Source organism: Chamaea fasciata, unplaced genomic scaffold (assembly GCF_029207755.1).
Source record: "Chamaea fasciata isolate MVZ Bird 193981 ecotype frontalis unplaced genomic scaffold, bChaFas1.0.hap1 SCAF_1, whole genome shotgun sequence".
Classification (NCBI taxonomy): Eukaryota; Metazoa; Chordata; class Aves; order Passeriformes; family Sylviidae; genus Chamaea; species Chamaea fasciata.
The window spans coordinates 4,068,451-4,092,392 of record NW_027094086.1 but is presented as its reverse complement, the minus strand read 5'-3'; the positions used below and the strand labels follow the sequence as shown (position 1 = coordinate 4,092,392).

Genomic DNA, 23,942 nt, shown 5'->3' with positions numbered 1-23,942 from the left:
AGAAGGTTCAGATTTTTCAGGAGCAAATGAGTAGTCACTAGTGACACGTGGGTTAGAATACTTTCTTTCCCATTCCATTGGCATTTAAAATCTTTGTAGTGGACAGCTCTGGAAACATCCCTCTTGTCCTTTACTCTCAAGCATATTCCCAAGGCACAAAAATCTTTAATTACAAACCAGAGCTATCCTGCTTTCTAAGTCATCCTAGAAGTGTTGCATTATGATGACAAACATGAAAAGAAAACCACAGTAAAGCGTTTGTTGCTAGCAAAATGTCTGTATTAAAATACAAAGAAAACTTCCCTGCTGGGAACAGCAATTAATAGACTCTCTTTTGTATGGTACTAACAGCATTTCAGGTTCCATTTCCAAACAGACCACAATGTTCTTGAGGAATAAATTCAAACACTGCCAGTCTGAACCTCAGCCTAAACCACAAAGAGTTCAAAAACTGTAGTTTTGTGCATCCTATCAATATTCCAGCATCATGGCACTGGCTTACTGCAACGTGTCCCATCAGATGTGGGTTATATCTGGACACTGCTTGGTGATGGCAAGCTCAGAGGGCTTCCTATTGTGTTTGAGAAAGCAATGATTGCATTGGAGCCCTTGGAGTTCTTGTTCACACACAGGATGTCTGCATTAGTTTGCTCTGGCTCGGTTTTCCTGAAGATGTTTTTCATGGTTGACTTGAAGTTATTGGTGACAAAACAATAGACAATGGGGTCCATGCAGCTATTGAGGCTACTCAGAGTCACTGTCACATTGTAGGCGAGGAGGCTGACATTGTGGGGCATGTCTGGGTTGATGGAGATTGCGACCTGTAGCACATGGAAAGGAGTGAAGCAGATCATGAAGATGATGAGGACAGTGATAAGGAGCTGCACAGCCCTCATTCTCCTCTCCCGGCTCTGGTGCATGAGGCTGGGTTTGGACAGGGCACACATAATCCTGGTGGTGAAGAAGATGATTATGATGAGGGGGAAGAAGTACTCACAGACCATCAGGACCAGGATCTTGGAGAGGCAGCACTCAGCAAACTTTATTGCCATGGTCAGGATGGAGAAAGTCACCACAGTGGCAAAGATCCAAATGAAGATGCAGATCCCCTTGGCACAGGTGGGGTTCCTCCATTTACGTGACGCTTCCACCTGCACTATTGCCAGGTAGCGATCAACGCAGATGCATGTCAAGAAGAGGATGCTGCAGTACATGTTGACAAAGTAGCCAAAGATGTGAACCAAGGGACAATTCTTGCAATCCCCAGCACTGTAGAACATGATGATCCGGACAGGCAAGGAAAAACCCACCAGGAGATCAGTTACGATCAAGTTGATGGTGTAAATAACAGAGGTGGTTTTTGTCTTGGTGCGGAAACAGAAGACATACAGTGCCAAGCTGTTCAGTACAACACCCACCAGGAAAATGATGGCATTGACTACCATCAGGACAATCCACAGGCTATAAAAATCTCTGAACAATTGTTCGTCTGAGTGGATGAACTTGGAGAACAGATTCATGTTGGAGTTAGGTTGCTCGGTGGAGTTGATAGAGTCAAGGACTGGCAGTTGGGTGGAGGAGGTTGGCATGGTCACTGACTTCCAGCAGTCTGGAAGAAAAGAAACAGAGGTATAGTGATAAATATGTCAGTATTCCTTAGGGCTCAAAATCTTGTCACTCAAAAACCTTTTAATCAACGTATTTCCTCATCCTGAGTAGTAGATCCCCATCTACCAATATAGGCTCATCACGAATTGCAAGAAAAATACCTGGGCTTATAATTAATGTCTTCCAGTGGTTCCAGATGCGTGTTTTAGGGAAGACACACACCCTCCACTTCAAATTTCTCTTCCTCTTCCTTGTAAAAAAGTAGTTTTAAGGCTAGAAGACCTTTGCATAACCATAACCCCAGCATTTGAATCCTAAAATATCGTATCCCTTGCCTTGGGCAGGTGATCCCATTAGAGAGCTACATGCAGCAGTGTTTTCAGGAGCTGTAAGATTTCCCTGAAATGAAAGAAAGGCTGAATTTTCTGAGAAAGCAGAAGCAGGTTGTGTGGCATCTTCTAGAGATCTGCATTCACAGCAACAGCAGCCGGAAGATTTCAAGCTAAGAGTGTCAGCTGCTAGTCCTGCCAGGGTTTGACAGTTTAATTTGCAAATAATTCCTGACTTATACACTGTTTTAAACTGATTTGTATATTAAAAAGATTTAAAAAAAAGACCCAATATATACAGAGACTTGGCTGGTTTCAATAAAAATAAATGGTTGAAAAATGTCTGGAATATCTCAAAGTGGCTGGGCAGGGTTTGAGGTTAAAAAAATCAGCTTGGATCAGCAGAGAATGATGCTGAAAGAGTTGATTTATGAGGGTTTGAAATCTCTGCTACCAATGAGCCAAATGCAGAAGGACTGGGAGACAAGGAGCTGCAAACACATCTCCCAGCACTCACAGAACTCCAGTGTGCCTGCGCTGGGTGTCTCAGTGTGGAATTGCTGAGGGAATCTGGATGTCCAGCTCCCATGAGCATACCCCATCCTCTGGCAGCTTTTTTCCCCCTCCTCTAATCCTTTTTGCTGCTTATGGGGATCAGGAGGATGGACCAAAGGTGCTCTATCACCTGTGAGATGCTTCAAGCTGTTGGTGGCTGTGTACAAAGTGGAGAAGGAAGCTATTTAGGACAAAACTGAAAAGCGGATCCCGAGGAGAGTCTCTGCTAGCCAAAAGAAAATGTTTTGCAGAGACAATACTAACTGGGTCCAGAAACACCACAGCAGCTCTGAGCCTGCCTCATGAGTGCCAAAGCCTTCTTCTGGCTGCCCACCATGTCTCTCTGCATTTCCTTTGTATAACACTCCTAATGTGTCTCACCAGTGTTTGGCCAATAGTCAACATTCAAGATCAAGAGTCCTCATGGGATGCTACAGCCTAGTTGTGGTTACTCCACTTGATTCATTCAAGCCAGGTGAGAGTGAAGCAGAGCATTTGTTGAGAAAAAGCAGAGATTAGGACTGAGAATTTAGAAAACCAGGTGTGCAAATTCTTGGAGAAGTGACTTTGCCATCATGACCGATCTTGGGCTTGTTGGCCTGAAATCTGGGGATTGCTCTAGTTTCTTCATGCCTCTCAGTCTGTGGAAGTGGTTTGAAGGAAAAAGCTGGTTTTTAATGTCCTTGAGCTCAGAAGGCTATATCCAATCAAATGGCAATTTGTTTTATTTAGGTAGACCGTGAAGCCCAAGGAGTTGAATTGTCCATTGGAATGACTGGTGCTCAAACATAAAGCCCTCCTGAGATCCAACCCAGCACCAGAATACACTGCAGGGCTGAAATCCTGAAGCCTGGGGTCAGGCCACCTGTAATGCCCTGAAGAACAACCGGGCAAAGAGGATCAATACTAGTTTCTGTCCCCTTTTACCTCTAGGCCATCTCCAGCAGAAACCAGACATTGGAACATCATCTGTTTTGGGAATGATCAGATTGCCTCACCCTGCACTGAGCTCTGGTGGCAGCCAAAGTAGCACACATGTTCATGGTGGTTTTTTTGGGTCTGATTGAGCCTGCAGACTCATGAGGGAGAGTCTTGTCCCTTTACATTTTGTGCCAAGCACGATGTCAGAGAAAAACAGGAAAAACTGGCTCCAAAATAGGTTGAAGGTAGCGGAATTGCAAAGTCTGGCACCTGAGAAAGATGCATGGGGAGGGTGCAGAACCCTGGCCTGCTTTTTACTGATTTCCCAAATTTCTCACCATCTTCTCTGTTTGTTTGTTTCACTCTTTAATTATGAAAACAAACTGAAATGAGCAGATGCCTGGATCTGCTCCCAGCTTTCTCTTTGCAGATGCTATCAAGAAGAGCACTGTGGAAGCCAAGGAATAAAGAAAGACTTTGATGCCCCTGGAATGCAGTGTGAGCTTGTATATCTGTGTTCAGACACATACCTGAGCAAGGGGAGAAGACAAAATCACCCATCCCATCCCTGAGGTTGCACTAAACTGTATTGAATTGCACATGCATTTGTCTTCTCATTGTAATTCCATAGCACTAGTTGTTTGCTCTGATTTTGCATCCTGTTAGTAGCTTGCCTCCTCTGGGAGATTTCTCTTCAGTCTGAGATCCCTTATCACAAACACCTGATATTCATCTTATTTTGCTTTTCTTGTCTCAATGAAATCAGCAATTCCAAATACATTCAAATGTCCCTCATCCTCACAAATGCCTTTGAGGGATGTATGGCATGTTACATCCCAATAGAAAATTAAAATAATCAGCATATACAATGTCCTGGCTTACATAGTCACCTTTTCCACTGAGCTTCATGTGCAAGGAAATAAACTCCAGATATTTTAAACTGCTGAAAAACAACAGGTGACATTGTGTTTGCCAAAGCGAATATGCAAAAAAGCGCTGCATTAGAGCTTTCCCAGTCTGTCACTGCCCTATCTGAACTCAAAATCTAAACAACTACATGAAAGAAGTCCCAGCGAATTTAATTAATCCTGGAGATTTCCTCCCTGACAGTCTGTGGAAAAGCTGCCTCTTGGGCTGTGGTGGGAAAAATCTTCCTCTAATCAAATTGTTACTGATGGATGTTTGGGTGAATGGCCTCTTCCTTTCTTTGTGGGACTGCTCTCATCTCATGGCTTACAAGCAGAAAGAATGGAGAACTGAACTAGCAAGGCAACAGAATTCCTCTGAATGCTTTTAATGAGATGGAGCTGGATCAACCCCCCAGTTTACAGCTGCTAAGGATTTTTCCATTGTGGGACTCCAAGCCCATGAGAAAGGTACATTGCCCCATTTTGCAGCACAGAAAGGCAGCCTGACCTTGTGTCTGAGCAAAGCTAAACATTTCCAAAGATTTTGAATTCTTCCCCTCTCCAAGTCCAAATATTATCTCAACCAGGTCTCTTTCTCTACCATCAGACATACTCATGCAGGTCTTAAAGTGAGTCAGTTCAGCTACCCATCACCATGATGTGGTGGCATATGGAAGTCAGTGAGGAGCATGGCTAAATTAATGAGAAGCTTTGCAGCCTCTGCAAACCTTTATTTTGCTGTGTTTTGCACTATTTATTACTTGTGGCTAAGGCGTGAACTCATGCAGAGCTGCAAGAACCATCTTTACTTACAGAGCAAATAGACTTTGGGTAAACCCTCTTCCTAAAATCTTCAAAGAACTTGGACCTAAGCCTACTTCATACCTAACTGAGCTCTCAGCCCCCTGGATTTCCATGCAATCCCTGTTTCTTGGAGCTGGCAGTCTGCAAAGCCCAAGATGGGTAAACACACATCATTCTGAGTGCTGTCTGGCCGTGCCAGTTGGCCTATGCTGTTATATTATACCTCTCAGGCTGGATTTTGTCTGTCTGGCTGGGAGACTGTGGGTAGCATTTCCTTAAAAGTACAGCAGACATCTGGGTAGAAATGGGATAAAGGGAGGGACAGAGAATGGAGGTTGACCTGCTTTCCCTCGTTCTGATAAAGGTCCCTGCTCAGCACTGGGAGAGGGGGACTTGCTCTGAAATACTTTCACATTGTTGTGTGACGCAACCAGTTCCATCATTCTTGGGCCAAATAGGAAACAGATGGTCACTGTGCTGAAAACAGGTCCTGCGGCCTCTTCCCTCACTCACTCACTGCTTGGCATCACACTTGTTAACTTAGCATGGGCAGCTCAGTGCTGTGTCTGCTCCAGGAGGGGATCCTTGACCATCCCATATTCCACTTCACCCAATTTTGTGTTTGATGACAACCTTAAGCCTTACCCTGACCTTGCTGAAATTAACAGGGTTCACTTCCTTAGCCCAGGGGACTTTTGGATCTGGCTCAGCAATTCAAGTAATGGGATACAAAAGAAAAGGCAGGTCAGACAACTGAGCTTTGTCCTAACTGCACGCCAAAAGGATTATTTATTGGTGTGCAGAAAGGATCTCTGTGTGCAGACCCAGTAAACACCAGAGCCACACACTGGGATTGGAAAGTTGAAAAGGACGTTAACAAGCACGAGTGTAATTTAGTATAAACAGCTTCAGCTTTTCTCATCTCCCTGTCCTGAACTGGAACATCTGATATGGCAACCTGGCTCCTCTGTCATCCTCCCCGTTCCCCTCACCCTGTCCTGCCTTCTGGTGTTATTCTGCTGCCTGGGGTGGCAGCAGTGTGTGTTTAGCTTTGCAGCCTTCCCGTGTTTAAAGTTCCCTGGGTGATTTATCATCATATTTATAAATGAAGGGTTAAACTCACTCTCTTTCAATTTAAATTGTATGATTCTCCTTCTGGCAAGCTCTCACTCAACTCTGGCTCAAACTGGCCAAATATGGTGTTTTTGTGCATGTCGACCTTGCCCTATATCTGGTAGAGCTTGTTCTGTGTGTCTCGGGCTCAGCCTGGGGAGGGTGGGCTTGCTGACAGGGGGAACAGAGAGAGAAAGGGAGAGAAAGGGAATGAATCCAGCTGCTGAAAGGAAAAAACTGATGCCCATCTGGCCCTTGGACTGTGAGAAGAGAGATAATTCTGGGGGAGACAGATTTAACAACTCCAAAGCAGAAATGGGGCTATTCTCAGGGCAGGTAAGATCCCATTTTTGTGGGCATCAGATCTCTGCTCCCACTTGATTCCTGGGCATTGAGGTCTTCTTTAAACCTCCAGGTGTGAGGGTGGCCTGAACAAGTGTGTGAAACACCCACCTCCTGGAGAATTGCAGTCAGAAAGAGCCAAATCCAGAGCAGAGCTGGATTATTCCTTCCCCTTCAATGCCAAGGACATAAAAGGGACTTTGGAGACAGAAAACACATAGTTTTTTGAGTGTCAGGTTAAATGACACCTGATTTCTTGCAGTCTCATGTCTCACAGTGGCTCACAGGGCTGGGGGAATGCTTTGCCCTGCTTGAGATGCTTATTATAACTTTTTCCCATGTGGACATTTGGCTGCCTTAATGAGCACTCACATTCCAGCTCTTCCCTTGGCTCTGACACTTGTTTGACTTTCTCCTTTCTTTGCTGCCTAATTTCCTGAAAATTGAGGTGATCTTTCCCTTCTGCCAAATTCTAGCTGAAATTAGGCAGCAGAATGAAAAACATTAGGAGGATGGAGGAAATCGGAGCTGACAACCACACAAACAGGCACTGAGAGTGATCCTTGTTTCCTCTAATGTGAACCTGCAAGGCATTTGTTAACACTCTCCACCACACATCCTTTCATTTAGATCTTCTTCCCTGCAAATTAACAATTGCTGTGGCATAGAAACACAGCAAAGAGGGCTGGATGGTTTCTTTGAAAAAAGGCGAGTGGTGCCTGGTTCTTGTTGTTTTTGTGAAGAGAAATAATTTCAGATTTATGCCAAACCATGGGAGAACCAGCCTGACTGGGACAGATGATAGCTAATTGCTGGGTGTTGGCACTATTCAGCTGTGGACTGCTTGCCCATGTGTCATGAAGAGTGTGATGGCCAGCAATTCGTACTTTGTCTGGTGGTTTGAATGGTCATGTGCTGAATTACAGCTTTTGTCTGGAATCACAGAATACCCTGAGTTAGAGGGCACCCACAAAGATCACAGAGTCCAACTCCTGCCCCTGTGCAGGACCATCCCCAAGAGTCACACCACGTGCCCAAGAGAGTTGTCCAAATGCTCCTTGAGCTGACAGGCTTGGTGCTGTGACCAGTTCCCTGGAGAGCCTGTTCCAGTGTCCAGCCACCCTCTGGGTGAAGAACCTTTTCCTAATATCCAATCTAAGCCTACCTGGACACCACTTCAGGCCCTTTCCTTGGATCCTGTCACTGGTCACCTCAGAGAAGAGATCCATGCCTGCCCCGTCTCTCACAAAGAAGTTGTAACTTCGATGAGGTCTCCCCTCAGCCTCCTCCAGGCTGAACAGACCAAGTGACCTCACCTGCTCCTCGTACAGGTTCCTTTCAAGGCCAAGAGTGATTAACCCCACCACACTGACTTTTGAATCTCTAATGGTGGCCATGAGAATCAGATTTCCCATCTGGCAAGAAGGAAAACTTGTATGTCCAGTCTCAGGCATAGGGGTAATCCTTCAAGACCTGTAAGCAATCACAGACTTAGGATGTGTGGAGGCTGATACAATGCTGGTTCTTGGGCTGGTTGTTGATGCGCTGTTGAGCTGTTTGCCTCCTGTTTGAGATGCCCAGTTTGCCTCTGTGTGCTCCTTCAAGGCCCTGCTGTGGATGGGCAATGGATATTGCTCCGTGTTGTGATCTGAGCTCCACCCACCACACTGAGTTCAACTCTGTGCGTACACATGGGTGGATCCTGTGCTCTCCATGGGCCCAAGGCCAAAATCACATCCTTTGAAGGTGAGGAAGCCACACCCCTAGCTCATTTTGGGATAAGAAATAGTCTGTGGGTGCCCAAGCAATGATTTAGTCCAGCAGGTCACCCTAGGCCATGAGGGATCACTGCCAGGTAGACGAGGGAGAGCACAATTCTCCAAAGTGCATTCTTCTTCTCCACAGAGCAAAGTGACCCAGATGGGACTGATGCCACTTGGCTTGGACCAAATGCCAACTCTCTGCATCCAGGCTTGAACCTGCTGCTTAAAACCAGGTGACAGATCACAGTCCTGGACACCCCAGAGACAATCTATTTAAAATTTGGAAAGGTCTGCATGGTTCTCCCTCAGCCCTTGTCCTGAGCATGCATGAAAAAACTGAAATGAAGCTCCCAGAGATGCACAGAGGATGAAATTCACATACTGGCAGGTTTCTTATGAATTTATAACTCCTCTATGGCCATTTGCAGCAGCAATGCCTCAGCCTTTGAAAGAACCCAGATGTGCATGTGCAAGCAAAAAGAAAAATGGGATTGTACATTGCCTTTTCAGACCTACAGATATCCACCCAGCAGTGGTGGGCGCCTAGAGGTCCCCTAGCACATCTCTGATGAGGCTTGATAGTACTGGTCACCTACAGTAAAGGTAATAATAAAAGGGGTTTGCTTCTTTATGCTTGTTTATAGCACACTATGTAGAAAAGTCCCTCCTGAAACATTTGGACGTCTACAATGTCTAATTAATACCTCTGTATCTTTCATGTCCCTCTTTTCTGTGTTATCAATATCTTGGCCTTGGAGTGGCAGAAATGCTGAGTGTCTTAGTGAATACTCTATCAATCGTGCTGCTAGCATTTAAAAGACCAATATCTCATACCCTGTCAGGGCTCGTACCAAGTGCCATCTGTCACAAGGGAGTATGGAGTGACAGCTCTGCAGTAGGTGCTGTGTGTTTCCAGCTCTGTTACTTTCAGAGAAATTAGAGCATGACTTCCTGAGTGTATCCCTCTCTGTCCCTTGTGGACTATTATATGTGAGGGGAAAACACATATTTTTGGGTGAATTTTTTTCCAAGATGATTAACAATTTTTTTTTTAAAAAAGTTACATCTTAAACAGAACATATAAATTTTGACTCTTATGGGTCCAGACAGTAAAGATGGATTTGAGCCTGTCTTCTTGGGAGGTTGTAACAGTAAAAGAGAAATGTGTTTGATTTTATAGGGATTACAGTAATCCATAGAGCATTTCCAGGGTGCCTGAGACAAAGTGCTAGAAATGTCAGTTTGGAATAACAGCTGTTGTGGCTGTGTGCAAGGAGAACCGTGCAGTGAAAATTACCATATAGGCACATGCAGGAACTTTACAAGCAAGTGCAAAAACAGTATCTGGCCTGTGTACTGCTGATTGCTTTTAAGAAGGAAAATTTTAATTGCAAATTTAGCACACTTTGAGCCCTTTTTCTCTTTCTGTCTTTGGCTGCCTGCTTGCTCTGTTCTTTGGCAAGAAGTTGAGAAGGGCAGTAAAAGAAGAACAACAGCAGAGTTGTACTATTGGGGAAACACCTGAGCTCCTGCACAGCCAGGGAATGCAGAACTGGTGAAACAATGCCCACACCCCAGGGAGCACAGGGCACCAGTGCAGGTAGGGATGAAGGGGTGATGCAGAGGGGTCAGGTGTGCCAGCTCTGCCTCTCAGTACTCACTCCAAGCTGTGCTGCTCTCTTGGCTGCAGGGAGAAACTGAGGCACAGAGACATGTGAGGTCTTGGCCCGGAGAATGCAGCAAGGTGGGAGACCCAGTTAGGGAGCAGACAGTTTTTGAGGCATCCCAGGATGGACAACCATGACTTAACCCTTTGGGAGACTGGTTTCTGTGGTTTCCTTAGCAAGGCACATATGACAGTGGTGTGCAGACCCCACAGTGCCTTCAGGGTTCTGCCAATTTTGGATTCACCAGGTCAACCTGGAAAAACTCAGTGTTGTTGGTGAGTGTGTTGCTGTGAAAGCAGGGAGCATTTCTAAAAGGGTCTGCTAAGGACCTTGGAAAGGATATGCTGTCTCCTTCTACTGACCCAACAACTAGGTTCAGAGAGGGAAGACAGCACCTTTCCTAGAGCTGAGTTTGCACCTGCTGTGTAGCCAAACAGGTAAAACATCCCCACTCGCAGATGACCCCATCCCAGGTAGTGCACCATCTCTCTTCCTGGCTTCCAAAACCTTCCTGAATGCCTTTCACCAAAATTTAATTACACCTGGGAGTACATATGTACAAACGACATCACCCCCCTCTTCACAAGAGCTGTCACAGTACTTTTCAAGAAGGGAAAGCCTGCAACTTTGCACACATCCCATAACCCTTCATCTTCTTGAAGAACAACTGAATATCCTTACACTGCCCCAAATCTCAAGAGCAAAGAAAGTCACAAGGGGGAAGCTCCTTGCAGCCCCTGCTAGCTGCTGACACAGCCTGGCTTTTTGGGTCAGACGCTTCCCAAGGGATTTCCACACCTGCTGCATGGACAGAGCCAGAGACTTCCCAAGCTGTTTATCCACGTGCTCAGTGCAGGACCCTTTCCACTCCCACCCCTGCCAGGGCTCCCTGCTGCAATAGCCAGGACTTGGAGCCCAATATCCAGCAAATCCTTCCTGGCCTCCCACTGTCTCGGATCCCATGCCCTCCTCTTTGTCTCTGACCAATATCCCAAAGCATTCCCTGCAATGGTCACTGCAGTGTATTCCTGCATGACGGCCTGACTTACCTCTGTCCCGATCTCCCTTCTATGTTAGAGGAGCTGCCGGTAAGAAAGTTTCCTTGTGGACCTGACTGCTATCAGCCCAGGAAAGAGACATCTGTTCCTACAAGCAGAACAACTGGAGTGACTACAGAATATGAAGAAATGCCTAATCTCTCTCCCTCTCTCCCCCCTCCTCTTCTAAATATAGCCTTGCAACTAATGGGAAAAAATATACACTACCAAAAAAAAAAAAATATTTCCACTTGTCTGTAGTGTTCAGAATTTCTCCCCAAACATCTGGCTCCTTGCCCTAAATCTCTCTGAAATTTATGAAGTGCTGTAAATGCTGAAGAGGGCTCCAGCCGTACTCACGGTGCTAATGCCTGAACATCTCTAGTAAACTAAAACTGATGTTGCTGCCCCCAGGTCAATTTTCCTGTGTCTCTGTGGGAACAAAATCTCCCTGCTGGGAACTTGCCAGCTCAAGGCCACTGCAGTGCCACCACCATGTTTGACATGTGGAAAATACCCCTCTTTTCGTCTTCCTGATGTGAACTTTGATTAGAAAGAAGCATCCCTGGCAGCTGCAGCAAGGTGCTGAACCAAATGCCACAAAGCCTGTGATGTGCTTTGAACCAACCCAGCTGTCCAGACCCTGAGAAAAACCCTGGCACAAGGAACCAAAGGGTGACCCTGCACACTTTGGTAATACTGCCTGCAGTCATTTGGGGGAGGAGATAATGAGATCTATCCAGGGCTGAAATGGCTGAGCATGGGTGGCAATAGAGAGTCTGAGACTCTGCCAGGGAGCCCCCCAAGATGTTCCTTCATCCTCATACAGCCCTTCCCTGCTGGTGGTAGAGTCACTGTGGGTGTCAGGTCTCTCTCAGAGTGGAGATTTAAGTATCTCTACACCCTTGGCTACATGAGAAGAAACTGACATTGACTGACAATAATGAATTATCCCATTATTCAGATGGGTTCAGATCACATGGTCAGAGCAGGTTTCAAGACATCTCTGCTGATTGATGCACTAAGAACTCAAAATCCCCCAAGTTCCATCTCAAGTCCCACTTCTTGCTCTAGGTACCAAACTTCTAGCACTAGGTACCAAACTGGTAGTTTTTTGGGATTTGCACAGATGTTCTCCCCAGGAGAGGAGCTTTTCAGTAGCTTTGGAGATTTCTTCTGGGAGAAAAGGCAGAAGAAAAGCAAGAGGTTACATCAAATTTAGTTGTTTAGAAGTACAGAGAGGATGGATGCTGGATTTTAGTATCAGTCCTGGCCTGCATCACTCTTTAGATAAAGACAACACTGGTGCCAATGCAATAAACACGCAGGATATGGCCTGTCACAACACGACAGGATCAACTGAGAGGCATTGAATTCCAGGTCAAGAGGCCAAATCCATAAATAGAGGAGAGGTAAACTCCACACATGCATGTCTCACTGGAGCACAAACAGTAGCTATGGTTATTAGAGAAGGTTGACCTCATTTTCTGGAATTACTTTTTCACCATTGGATCATTCCCAGGAATACTGAGCTGATCCTTTTCGTCTGGTTGTTTTATTGATTTTCTATTTTGAATTTCCTGACATTGAGGAGCAGATTGTTCCCTCAGTTTCAGGAACATCATCCTTGGCTTTATGAGCCCCCTGATCCAGGCATCCAGCCTTCCACAACTGCCCTCTAGCTCAGGCACATGCCTGAACTTTCATTTGTTTCTCACTTCCTTATGCTTGGGAAATGAGTGTGATTGGAAAGCCTTCACGAGCCCTTTCTGGGTGATCATCCTGCCTTCAGATCCTTCCATCCGGGAAGTTCAACACGGGTAGGAGCAAAGAGAAGAAACCAACCCATGATCTAATGTTGGGCAGGGTGGGTGAATTTCGACCCTATTGAGACACCAGGACAGGTTTCCCAGAGAAGCTGTGACTGCCCCATTCCTGGAAGTGTTCAAGCCCAGGCTCGATGGGACTTGGAGCAACCTGGTCTAGTGGAAAGTGTCTCTGCCACGGCAGGGGGTTGGAGCTAGATGGTCTTTAATGTCTTTTCCAACCCAGACCATTCCAGAATTCTATGATTCTACCATTTTCAATGCCTATGGTGGCAAATGCTTTAGTTTCCCACAGTCTGTCAACAAAATTTTTATATTTAGGGAATGGCTCTCTGAAGTTACAAATGTGAGACTGTAAGAAAGAGAAGACTTTTCTCCAGGATGAGCTATTGATACCTGCACTCTGTCCACCTTCTCTGGGACTGTCTGATCCTTCCTATGTGAGGACTGGTTTGGTTTTGTGCTTCCACATGATTCATGAGAGCTGCATTCCCATCCCTGTGCATGGTATAATCAGTGCCCTGCACTCCCCCACTCTCCCAGCCTCTCCCTCCTTGCTGGATTTAGAGCTAGACTCTGAGTGGCAACAGCTGCAAAGTTTCAAGTTGTGCCTGAGATAGTGCAGAACATGCCATATTGGGAAGCAGATGCTGCTGTTAAGGTGGAGAAGGCACATCCGGGCTCAGGGCCATGCTTTGTCCCAGACCCAGTTCCCACACTCAACTTCAGGAGGAGTTGCAACCATAGCTGATAAATGAAGAGCTTCTATCATCTCTTGATTTTCAGTCATTTATCACCCTCCCAGAGGGAGCGGGAAAGGCAGAAAAAAAAAAGTAAAACTTTAGTAAGTGGAAAATTTTCAAGCTTGTTCATTGAATATACAACAGAATTAAATCTTGGAGTGAGATTGTTGGTTGAAGAAGGTATTAGCTCAGTCAAAATCAGCATTAGAAGGACTAATAATTATGTCAGGGAAGGATGCTACTAGCCCATGGTAATTCCTAGCAATCCCTTAACCTTGCCATGTAGAATAGGGCTCTGCTTAAAAGTCTTCTGAGGCACAGTGCAGAAAAGCAGGAGGCCAGATAGCTCTTGAGGAAGATGGAGAGAAAGCTGATATCACATATCCCTCTGGGGAGATGTGTCCTGTTTTTATCAGGAGAAGGGTGTACTCTTCCAGTCCTACTCAAAAATGGAAATTGAGCATCCTTTGATCCCCTACTCTGGGAGAAAAGATTGAGATTGGGCACTGCATAGTGAACTTTAACAAAGCTGAGATGGGCTCAAGGTACATGGCCAGATCAGCTTTCCAGGTGTCTCTGTTGACCAGATCTGCAAGGACCCAAACCCACTGTCCAAGCATGCCTGTGTTTTTTCAGGAAGCTGAATTTAGGCTCTGTTATACTGAACAGATCCTCACAAATTAACTCTTTTCTTCAGCAGTAAAGGAGAATTCGTACACAAAAAGGTGTTGGACATAGACATAACAGAGTTCAGAAAACTGAGGATCCTTTACCCATGGTAATGACTGTGTGGAGATCACCAAAGAGTGGGATCTTCAATGCATGGAAGACACTGAAGGGTGGGATCTTCACTGTCCTGTCTGGAAAACCTCTCTTTAGCAGCAGGCTCGATGGCGAGGCAACAATGTGAGCTGACCAGGTGAGTAACCCCTTGCCATGGCAGAGAAAGTTAATGGCATAGAGGAGAGTTCACTTCCATTTTACCCTCTCTAACTACTCTTCCTTCTGGTAAATCTACCCTAGAAGATCCTCAGGCCTTAATAGGTACTGGAAAACATTCATATATATCTCTATGCTATGCACTGCTCATAAGCCCTAAAATCTTGAATGTCCACCGTCTCCAAGGCTATTATGGGATGCTGTCAAACAGAACTGACCCAGAGAACCATGAAGGTTCTCACAAGTGGTCCAGGGGTGGAGAAATTTTTGCACTGGACCACCCTCCAGGAGTCACCATTGATTTAGGGGGAAATACGTGGGCAATAGGGCTCTCCCCAAATATGTAGGAACTTTCCACCTAGATCAGGTGTTCTTCAACCCCACCACACTCCCTTATCATAGAGAAGTGACATGTGTGTTTCCTTGGAGAGCAGTGTGGGAACACACTCCTGTTTGGAGGCTCCTGAGCTGTTACTTTGTGGAAGTGATAGCATGGCAAATGGGCAGATCCTGAAAACAGATCCTGAAAACAGATCCAGGGGTTTTCTGGTGCTTTTGGTAGAATCCAAGGGAAGTCAAGTGAAAAGAATCTTGAAGATTGAGGCTGATATCTGTCTCCAGCCTGGCTTTTAGCTTGTGGCCCTTGCTCACTTGGAGCCAAAGAGAGCAACATATGGCTTCACCTGCTGGGCTATTGAGAGATCATTCTTTGCTGTTTTTTTGGTGATCCAGGTGTGCCATGCTGGGACATCTGGGAGATTCTGGGACTGCTTTGTGACCTGAACCCTGAGACATTCAGGCTCGTTGTGCCGAAGGTGTAGCTGGAAGGACTGGAAAAAAAAATCAGAGCTCTCTCTATTAATTCTTATGCAGAATCTGTTTCAAGGGACGACCTTTGTCCCTTTCCTGCAGTGACAGGATAGAAACACCAAATAGACAAAGAAATGTGAACTCCCCTGGAGAAGGAGGGCTTGGATTGCTCCCCCAGTGACATTCAAAATCCCCAGGGCTTTTTACCTGACTGTCAGCATGGGCAACAGAGACTGTGGAGAGCCACAAAGGATGGTCCAGCTGGCACTCTTGATGGCATCTCAGCAGGGTCTGGAGGCAGCTGTACCTACCTGACGTCAGCAGCTCTGCAGGGCACAGTCTGTGTCCTCTGCCAGCTACTCAGGATCACAGGCCCTTCCCAGCACTCACTGGACTGTCACTTGCTGTCCTTAGAGGACTGCAAGGGCAGGAGGCCACCATAATTTTGTATCCCTGCCTCTGAACAGGCTCCCCATCTGTGTGTTTGTGCAAGGAGGGAGATCAGACTCTCACCATATGAGGCTTCTGCTGATGGGATCCAGCTGTGATTCATCTGCTTGATGAGGGACAGGGAAAGACAAGTGATGCCCTAAAATGATGGCCATGGCTCCTCTTGGGTGAGTCAGGCACGGGGGAGGAAGTGTGTAGGAGCCAGTTTGCTGCCTGCCTGCCGCATATTTGGGAAGGCTTTGCTGATCACTGGCTCGCCCTCTATTTTTCTCCCCAGGCCATGGCATTTTTGCTGATGGACCTGTTGAGCTGAAAGAAAAATGAAGATATCTGCAGTGCACAAAGAGCTGCTCCTCTAGGCAACCCTGAGGTCTTTCCTGAGTGTCTGCTTTGGAGCACATTGGTCCTGCCTATCTCCAGTTCTTGCATGGCAAGGGATATGAAGTCCCTTACCTGTTATTATAAATGCACCCTGTGAGGGTGAGCCAGTATCCCTTTCTCCATCCCAGTCTGCCCAGTTTACCACAGGTCTCACAACTGTGAGGGTTCTGACAAGGTTCCTCAGTTCAAGGCACCAGCAATGTGAGGCACCAGGACTCTTTGGCCACCCAACAAAGCATGTCATGTCTCGGCTGCCCCTACTGATCCAAACCTCACTGGGATCCTTCATAGGGTCCTGCTGTGACCTTTCTGCCCCCCCAGCCCAGGTCTGGCCAGTCACCTCTTGCACTTCTTTTTTTTTTCCTATTTTTTTTAAAGATTCAGAAACTAATTGCCAAGAACTCAATGTCCAGTGTCATAACCTCACTGCAGAACTTTCCCCATTCCCAGCAAAGTATTTCCTGTTGGTTTTGTTTGTCACTGGGCTCACAAGGACACTGATGCTTGAAGGGAAAAGCTACCCAAGTTTTGGGCTTTGGCATTACTTGGGCACCATGCCCTGGGAGGTCAATGCTGGGTGGAGTGGCTCTTGCCCAGCTCTGGTTTGAAGGCTGCAGAGCAGGAATTGGCAGGATTGTTGGTCCTGGATTTTTGAAGAGCCCCCAGAGAGCTCTCAGCACTCTGCTCCTGTGTTTGTGGCAGTGGGAAGTGCAGTGTGGCAGGACTGAGCCAGAAAACCTTGAACTCAGGATGTGCTATGCCCTGCAAGGATGCCGGGGCTGGAGGAACATTTGAAAGCCCATGGCAAGGAAGTGGCAGGGAACTTAGGGACGCAGTCTGGTATCTATCTCTACCTGCTCTGATTTAGCAGTGACCACAAACTTGGAAAGGGGCAGTCAGAGGCTCCCAGGGCCATCTGTTCAACTTTTGGGGTTTTTTGCTGTCTGAACCTAGCCCTAGGAGGAAGGACACCTGCAACTCGGAAAATCTGGTACTTGGACCCACAAACCTGAAGAAAGGCTTTAGAGAAACACATCTTCTCCCTGCTCGCTCTCTGCAAACATGTTAATCCTCCTCTCCTATTCCCTTTGTTTGTGTGGTTTGGAGAGATTTGGAAGGGCTCAGTGCAGGGCTGTCTTTTGTTAGACGTGCACAGAGCTCAGCAAAGCTCTGATCTGGAACAGGGCAGCATAAATCTGGGGGATTATCATAGGAAATGCCACAGTGATGAAAAGCCCTATAGGAACGGGAAGAAAAGAAAGGGCCTCATTTGTGAAGAAAAGAACCCCAACAACCACCCTGCGGCTTGCTTACAACTGATTCCTAAAATTGCTGCCTCTGGAAGAAGCTAATAAATTTGTTGATTTTTTTTTTCTCCTTTTATTTTGGAGGTGGTGTGTTCCTTTGTGTTCTCAGCTGTTGAGAATTACAGATCCTGTCCTTGCAGTAAGTTCTGTGTGAGGGGCCTCACTGGGGACAAAAAAACTGGGGACGTGCCTCAGTTTCCTTATGGTTGAAACCATCCCTCTAACTACAGTGTGCAGAAGTGCTCTGGGAAATTTTCAGGAAGGGAAGGAGGGAATCACATGTGTGATTTACTGGAAACTGCAATGCCAAAATAATAATTTTTCTCCTAAAAACAAATGGAACAGGGTGCTGGGCAGCTGAATTCAGCTAGTATATTTTGTGGTGGTGGGATATTTTGCTGTGGGGTCATGGACCCTTTCGTCTCCCACCTGCAACAGAGAAAACCTGCTGAGACCTGAGTCAGGTAGAAACATGATGGTTCAGAAATCCAAGGGGATATTTTCTCTGTCTGAGATGTGATTATAGACAGCAGCAGATTGTTCCTGCTGGTGAGGTCTTGACCTCACTGAGGTGTGGGCAGTGGTTGGCATGATGGAGGGAAGACCAAGGCCCTACTCCAGTTTGTGTTTAAGATCTCAGAGCAAATTTTTTATCAGGAGCAAAGGCTTAACCGGTCACTGCTGAATCATTCCTTTCCATAACTTCATCCTGGTACTGATAGCTTCAGTCTTTGTTATGTTGAGAGTGCTGAAAGGTGCTGTTTGATACGCCTTTCATGTCACCTGGAGGGATTATTTTTCTACAAAAGCACTATTACATGTAATAAATTCTGTTAAATTGACTAATGAAAGGGGGATGTGTTTCTGCCTTGGAAAACATCCAAACCAAACCAGTTGGAATGACCTGAGGGCCAGCAAACGTGACCCATCGGGGCAGACCAGCAGAATTGGGCTTGTTTAATCTACAGAAGAGACAGCAGAAGGCAAACTTGATAACAGCTGTGGAGATGTCTGTATCATCTGGGAATGATGCAAGGTGGGTTCGTCTCAAACAGTTTAGTTCATTAACACCAGTCTGGACCAGATGACCAGCCCAGTTTGTCGTGGTCTCAGTGTAGAGGCTTCCTTTGAGTAAGAGGAATTCTACTGCTTGTGTCTCCTAGGGTGGGGATGTGCAATCAGCACCCCTGTCTTGTGTAATTCAGAGTTAGAGCCACAGCAGCAGCCAGAGGTTCCCCCCATGGTGCTGGAGCCACAGGTTAATCCCATGGCTGTAACACAACCTAAGATGGCACCTTCTTTTGGGCAAACTCTGCTGGCTTCTTTAAAGCAAAAATCCAGTCTGCTGTGATGCTAAACTGGGCTCTGCTTCTTTGGGTGTCTTTCCATTTTCCAAGAAAAATAAACTGCATGCTCTGTATTTTTAGATATGCCATCTGATCATAGCTAGTCATATATCAGTCCCAATACTGTGAGTCAAGATGCTGAGCTCCACTGCTGAACTTCCTTGGGCAAGAACCAGCGACTTGAGCCATTCTGGGTGTATTAATAAATCAGTGTTTAAAATAATCTTACACTTCCTTAGGTAAGCTGCTCACAAAGAATAATACAGTTGGGAATTTTTAATGCCAGTGTCTTAGCAGCTCTGATTCTCTGGGTGAACTTGATACTGTTGTGAGTGGGAGAAGAACAGCCCTGGTATGAGACAGATCTAATCTAGGCAGGGGACAGAGGCAGCATGACTCCTCTTCCTTTCCCTCTCCTGCCAGTGACTCTGATTCCTGACATCTTCCCCTTGCTATTTCAGTCCTGGGTATCCTCTGAGGCAGCTTGATGGTCAGAGTGATCTTTATGGTGGCCACTTCAAAAAGCATCTGAGCAACCTGTCTTGCACAATAGTGCACAAATGTGGAGTAATTGGTGTATTTTAAACCTCTTGCTGATTTGCCTCAGCCTCCACAATTCTGTGTCTCTAACTCCACCACAGCCTGCAAACAATTTTCTGTGTGTTTTATCAAAGCAGCGGGAAGCCTCAAAGTTGGTGTGTGAAAAATGCCTGGTTCCTGAAAGTATATTTGTTGTGCTACTTTATCACTCTAACTACAATCAATTTATCCACATAATTGGTAGCTGGAGACAGCATAACACAGCTTGGCAGCATGGATTTTTCTCAGAGATGTATTGCTTGGCATATTCAACCCAGGCAAAAGGAGCCAGCCTGGCTGCCGGGGAACTGCAGCTCTGTGAGTGCCAAGCAGGTGAAACCCAGCATGACAACTCAGCTTTCCCTCTCCATCCTGCCAAAAAAAGACTTTGGGGATAAAGGTGAAATTGCACCTGGCTAAATGTCTTACTTAAGGTCCCTTCCAACCGGAGCTGCTCTGTAATTCTATATTTTTTGAATAAGGAGATACTGATAGGACAAGGGGGAATGATTTTAAACTAGGAGAGATTTAGATTAGATACGAGGAAGAAATTTTTCACTGTGAAGGTGAGGAGAGCCTGGACCAGGTCACCCAGAGAAGCTGTGGATGCCCCATCCCTGGAAGTGTTCAAGGCCAGGTTGGACGGGGCTTGGAGCAGCCTGGTCTAGTGGGAGGTGTCCCTGCCATGGCAGCATGGTTGGAAGTAAGTGATCTTTAAGGTCCCTTCCAACCCAGACTATTCTGTGTTTCTGAGACTCTGATAAGCCTAATAATGCTTTAGCCTCTATGTTGAGATGAGTAATGACCAGTTAGACTGTGATGGATGCGAGAAAAGGTGTGCTCTGCCTGTTCACTTTGCTCTGCTCTGAATCAGCTGCTGGAGCATGGCCAGACCAGCAAGAGGGTGACCAGACATCCCACTGAGAGGAGGGGCTGGTTGCACACTAATGGCTCTGTGTAGTGCAGGGGTGTGACCTCCAGCAATCTCCTGTCCTCTGCACTTGAGTGCTAGAAATCTCCTTCATATCATGCAAGAAGCTGGTTTTCCTGCTGAGGCTGTCTCAGTGCCCTCTCCTGCTGTGTCCCAGGTACCCACTTTACTGCATCCTTCTGAGTTCACCACTCCGAGAGGACGTTGGTGGGTTACAAATGCCTGTGCTGGTCTCAGCGTGGGTCAATGTGCTCAGAGCTCAGTGCCATTTCACCTTCCTAATACCTACCTGCAACAACCAACCTACTCTGATGGAGGTCTTTGCAGTTGTTGGTAGCTCTGAAGGAAAAAAAAATTTGGCAAACCTCCACAGGCATCCCTGCCCTCATCCATAAGGCCAAAGACTACTGATAGCCTCACAATGGGGCAGCCCCACAAATCCATCTCTCCAGGGGTGCCAAAGACAGGATGACAAATTCAGTGCATTCAAGGATGGGAAGCTGTCTACTGGACCACCACACTGGAAGCCATACTCTCCATTTTTAGCCTTAGGGGAATTTCCCAAAACCTCATCTTTTTTGGCAAGTATTTGTCAAGAGGGTGGCTGGAGCCACGAAGAGGAGGGGACATTTGACAGTAAATCTTTTTTTGCTTCAATGTGGAAGAAGCCATTGTTTCTGTTGTGTGATAATGGGTGTAGTGGTGCTTTTCAGGCTGTGATAGATGAGATGTACATCTTTTATGGATTGTGTGTAAGAGGTAATAAAGAATTCAGTTCTTCTGTGTCTATACACTAATGGTGTATTGATCCCAGTAAATATCATGCTGAGACTGAACAGCCGCATCCCTGGTTAGTGTCATCCTGATGGGTGACATCATTTCTTTGGTTGTCACAGCCAGCTCAGCCTAATCCCATCTGACCCCCACAGCTTTACTGATCCTTTGCTCTGGCTCTGGGCTTCACTTTTCTATTCCCCTGATTCATCCTTCACCTCAGCACAACTACTTCTGTCTCTGGACTTTGTCATGCTCGGCTGGACTCTGCTGTGCCTCTCTGGGATTTACTGGATGGGAAGTGTTTCCCTGCTAAACCATCAGTAGGATTTGCTCAGCTATTTGCGATCTGCAAAAAAATGTACAGCCAACAGCAACAAATTAAAATGCAGGGATTAAAAATGGATGAGAGACGAAACAGAGAGCAGGAAGGGTGCTTACAGCATTTACAGATGAGCTGGCTAAGAAGCAGCAGACATTCCTCAGAAGGGGCTGTAGATTTTACCATAGATGTCATGGGATGTTCACTTACATATACCTTTAGGTGATAAGGAGTCTCACCTCCTGCTAAACCCAGTGACTGGACATTTATAGGAACCTGCTATAACAGCCCAGGATGGAAAGGGAAATCACAGAATCATCGAACCACAGCATGGCTTGGGTTGCAAGAAACCATAGAGATCATCTTAAAATTCCAAGTCTTCTGCCATGGCAGGGACATCTTCCACTAGACCAGGTTGTTCAAAGCTCTATCCGACCTGGACTTGAAGTCCAAAAAATGCACACTTTGAATGTTACTCCCATGGGGATTTTTTTGTCTCCCATTTTAAAATGGGCTTGGGGATTTGTATGTTCCCGATTTTAGGCATCTAGATTCACATCTCTTTAATGGGTGAGGTTTCCCTGAACGTGATGAGCACCTGCCTGCTAAACATCCGCCTTTACTTACATCTCCAGCCCCTGAAAATGTGGACTGCCAAAATCCTGCAGCCCTTCTGACAAGTTGGAGTGCAGGATTTGGTCTCCCCCCTCTGAAAGGGGATGTAGGACCAGGACAGCCAAAATCCCTGTGAGAACCACATCATCCCAAGAGCATGATGCACTTAAGGGGGAGCAGAGCTGTGGTACGTGCACCTGGTGGGATTTATTGCTGTGTTCAGCAGCCTCCTCCGTTCTGCTTGCTCTGCCTCAGGGAGAACGTGCTATGAGAGATGTTTCATGTGCAATTCCTTCTTTGGACATTGCCTTCTGCTTCAAAATGGAGGAAGAAAGACTTTTAGGGTGCTTTTGGCACCTTTAGGCTCTGCGGGGAGGGAAGAAATGGCTCCGTGTCTATTTTATCTGAGTGCACTGGAGACATGGGGAAGAAGGCTTGAGCAAGGTGAGGGAAAATGCTCTGAAACAGATTAATAAAGTAGCTATTGCTAAGTTGTCATGTGTGCTTGTAAGAAAGGATGGGGGGAAGATGGGGATTTTCCTTCTAACTGTGCATTGGCAGAGATATCTGCGCCCAAAGGAGATGGAAAAATTCTTAGTAAAGTGGTTTCTGCCAAAGGGAGGCTTCTGCCCTCGCTTGTGCTGGCAGATGCTACAAAAGGAAGATGGTGAGCATTTCTGCCTCCTTTTTCCATGGTTGCCCAGATTTCAAACCCTGCTCAGGGTGAGATTTACAGGGCGTGCTGAGATGCAGCAATTCATCTGATTGTGGGCGACAGAGGTATCCGCCCTGGTGGTTTTTAATTGGGACCGTCACGCGCAAGTAATAGGGATTAAGCTTGTGTGTCCACTGTTTTCTTTCTGAATGGGGGAGTTTCAGCTTTGCAGAAGGAGCTGTCATTTCAGGGAAAGGGCTGGCTTTTTGTTGAGGAAGAGCAATTGGCCCTGGCATGTGAGAAATGTTAGAGGAAAAGGCGCCTCCTGTCACCAAAACACAGCTGAAATGAGTCCGAAGAGCCACATTGCCAATTCATCACACTGCCACTGAGTACGGGTTGTGTAAACACTGGGAGATGCTCTCTCTATGCTGTGCTGTGGCCAGACATGTCCCAGTTGGCAGAGATTTGCTGATGGACCTAGTGAGGCCATTCATCCCTTTCAGCCATCCCAGCTCTGGCCCAGCCACTTCCCCCACCCACACAGCAATCAGAGTAAGGACATTTCCGTTTCATTTCCCTGGGGAAAGTTTTCTGCTTCCTAACCTGAAACTATAAAGTTCATTTTGAGCCTTCTCAGATCACTTTTTCATGGCTGTGGATGAGTCTAAAAATTCTGTGTCTAGCTCTGCATCTCTGTACAGGGACACTTGTGGGATGCACAGGTGTGTGTGTGTAGCTGGACTTGACACAAGTAATCTGTATACGGATGTTCACCAGAAACACTCAAGTTTTCATGCAGAATCCCTCACAAGGCTCTTTACCATCCAAATAGATCAGTTTATAGAAAACCCAACATTTCCCTCGATGAGATGCTCTTCTCCTTTGCACCAGCTCTGAAGTCCCCAACCCTCCCCCATCCCTCCAGCACCTGGTGTGGAACACTCTCCTTCCTCTCCAGTGCTGTTCCCACCCATGTGGAGCCAACCTGCATCCAAACCCACGTGCTCCGCTCCCGAACCAGCTTGCAGGGACTCCCATCCCCATCCAAACTCTCAGCCCAGGCGGGATCAGAGCACTCTGCCTTCCCAAGCTGCAGCCGGCGAATCTCCCTCCCTCTCCCCCCTCGCTCCCAGCCCGGAACACGCCGCAGCCGGTACTCACACCGCCGGAATGAGAAAGCTCAGCTGCTGAGCTCTGAGCCCGCTCCAGATTCC

General features: G+C 46.5%; 1 protein-coding gene across 2 annotated transcripts; it reads right to left on the bottom strand.

The window, feature by feature from the left end:
* Positions 1-270: 270 nt before the first annotated feature.
* Positions 271-23,942, bottom strand: GPR20 (G protein-coupled receptor 20). 2 transcript variants are annotated; one of them, XM_066204078.1, is made up of 2 exons: positions 23,890-23,942; positions 271-1,609 (listed from the first exon to the last, which is right to left on the bottom strand). In XM_066204078.1, the coding sequence occupies exon 2, from the start codon at positions 1,587-1,589 to the stop codon at positions 528-530; it is 1,062 nt and encodes a 353-aa protein (XP_066060175.1). In that variant the 5' UTR covers positions 1,590-1,609; positions 23,890-23,942; the 3' UTR covers positions 271-527. The 2 variants fall into 2 exon arrangements, with proteins under 2 accessions (XP_066060175.1, XP_066060167.1); XM_066204070.1 differs by lacking the exon at positions 23,890-23,942 and adding an exon at positions 11,060-11,155.

Coding starts and splice junctions, on each gene's coding strand:
- GPR20 (XM_066204078.1), bottom strand. CDS start 1,589: ATGCCAACCTCCTCCACCCAACTGCCAGTCCTTGACTCTATCAACTCC.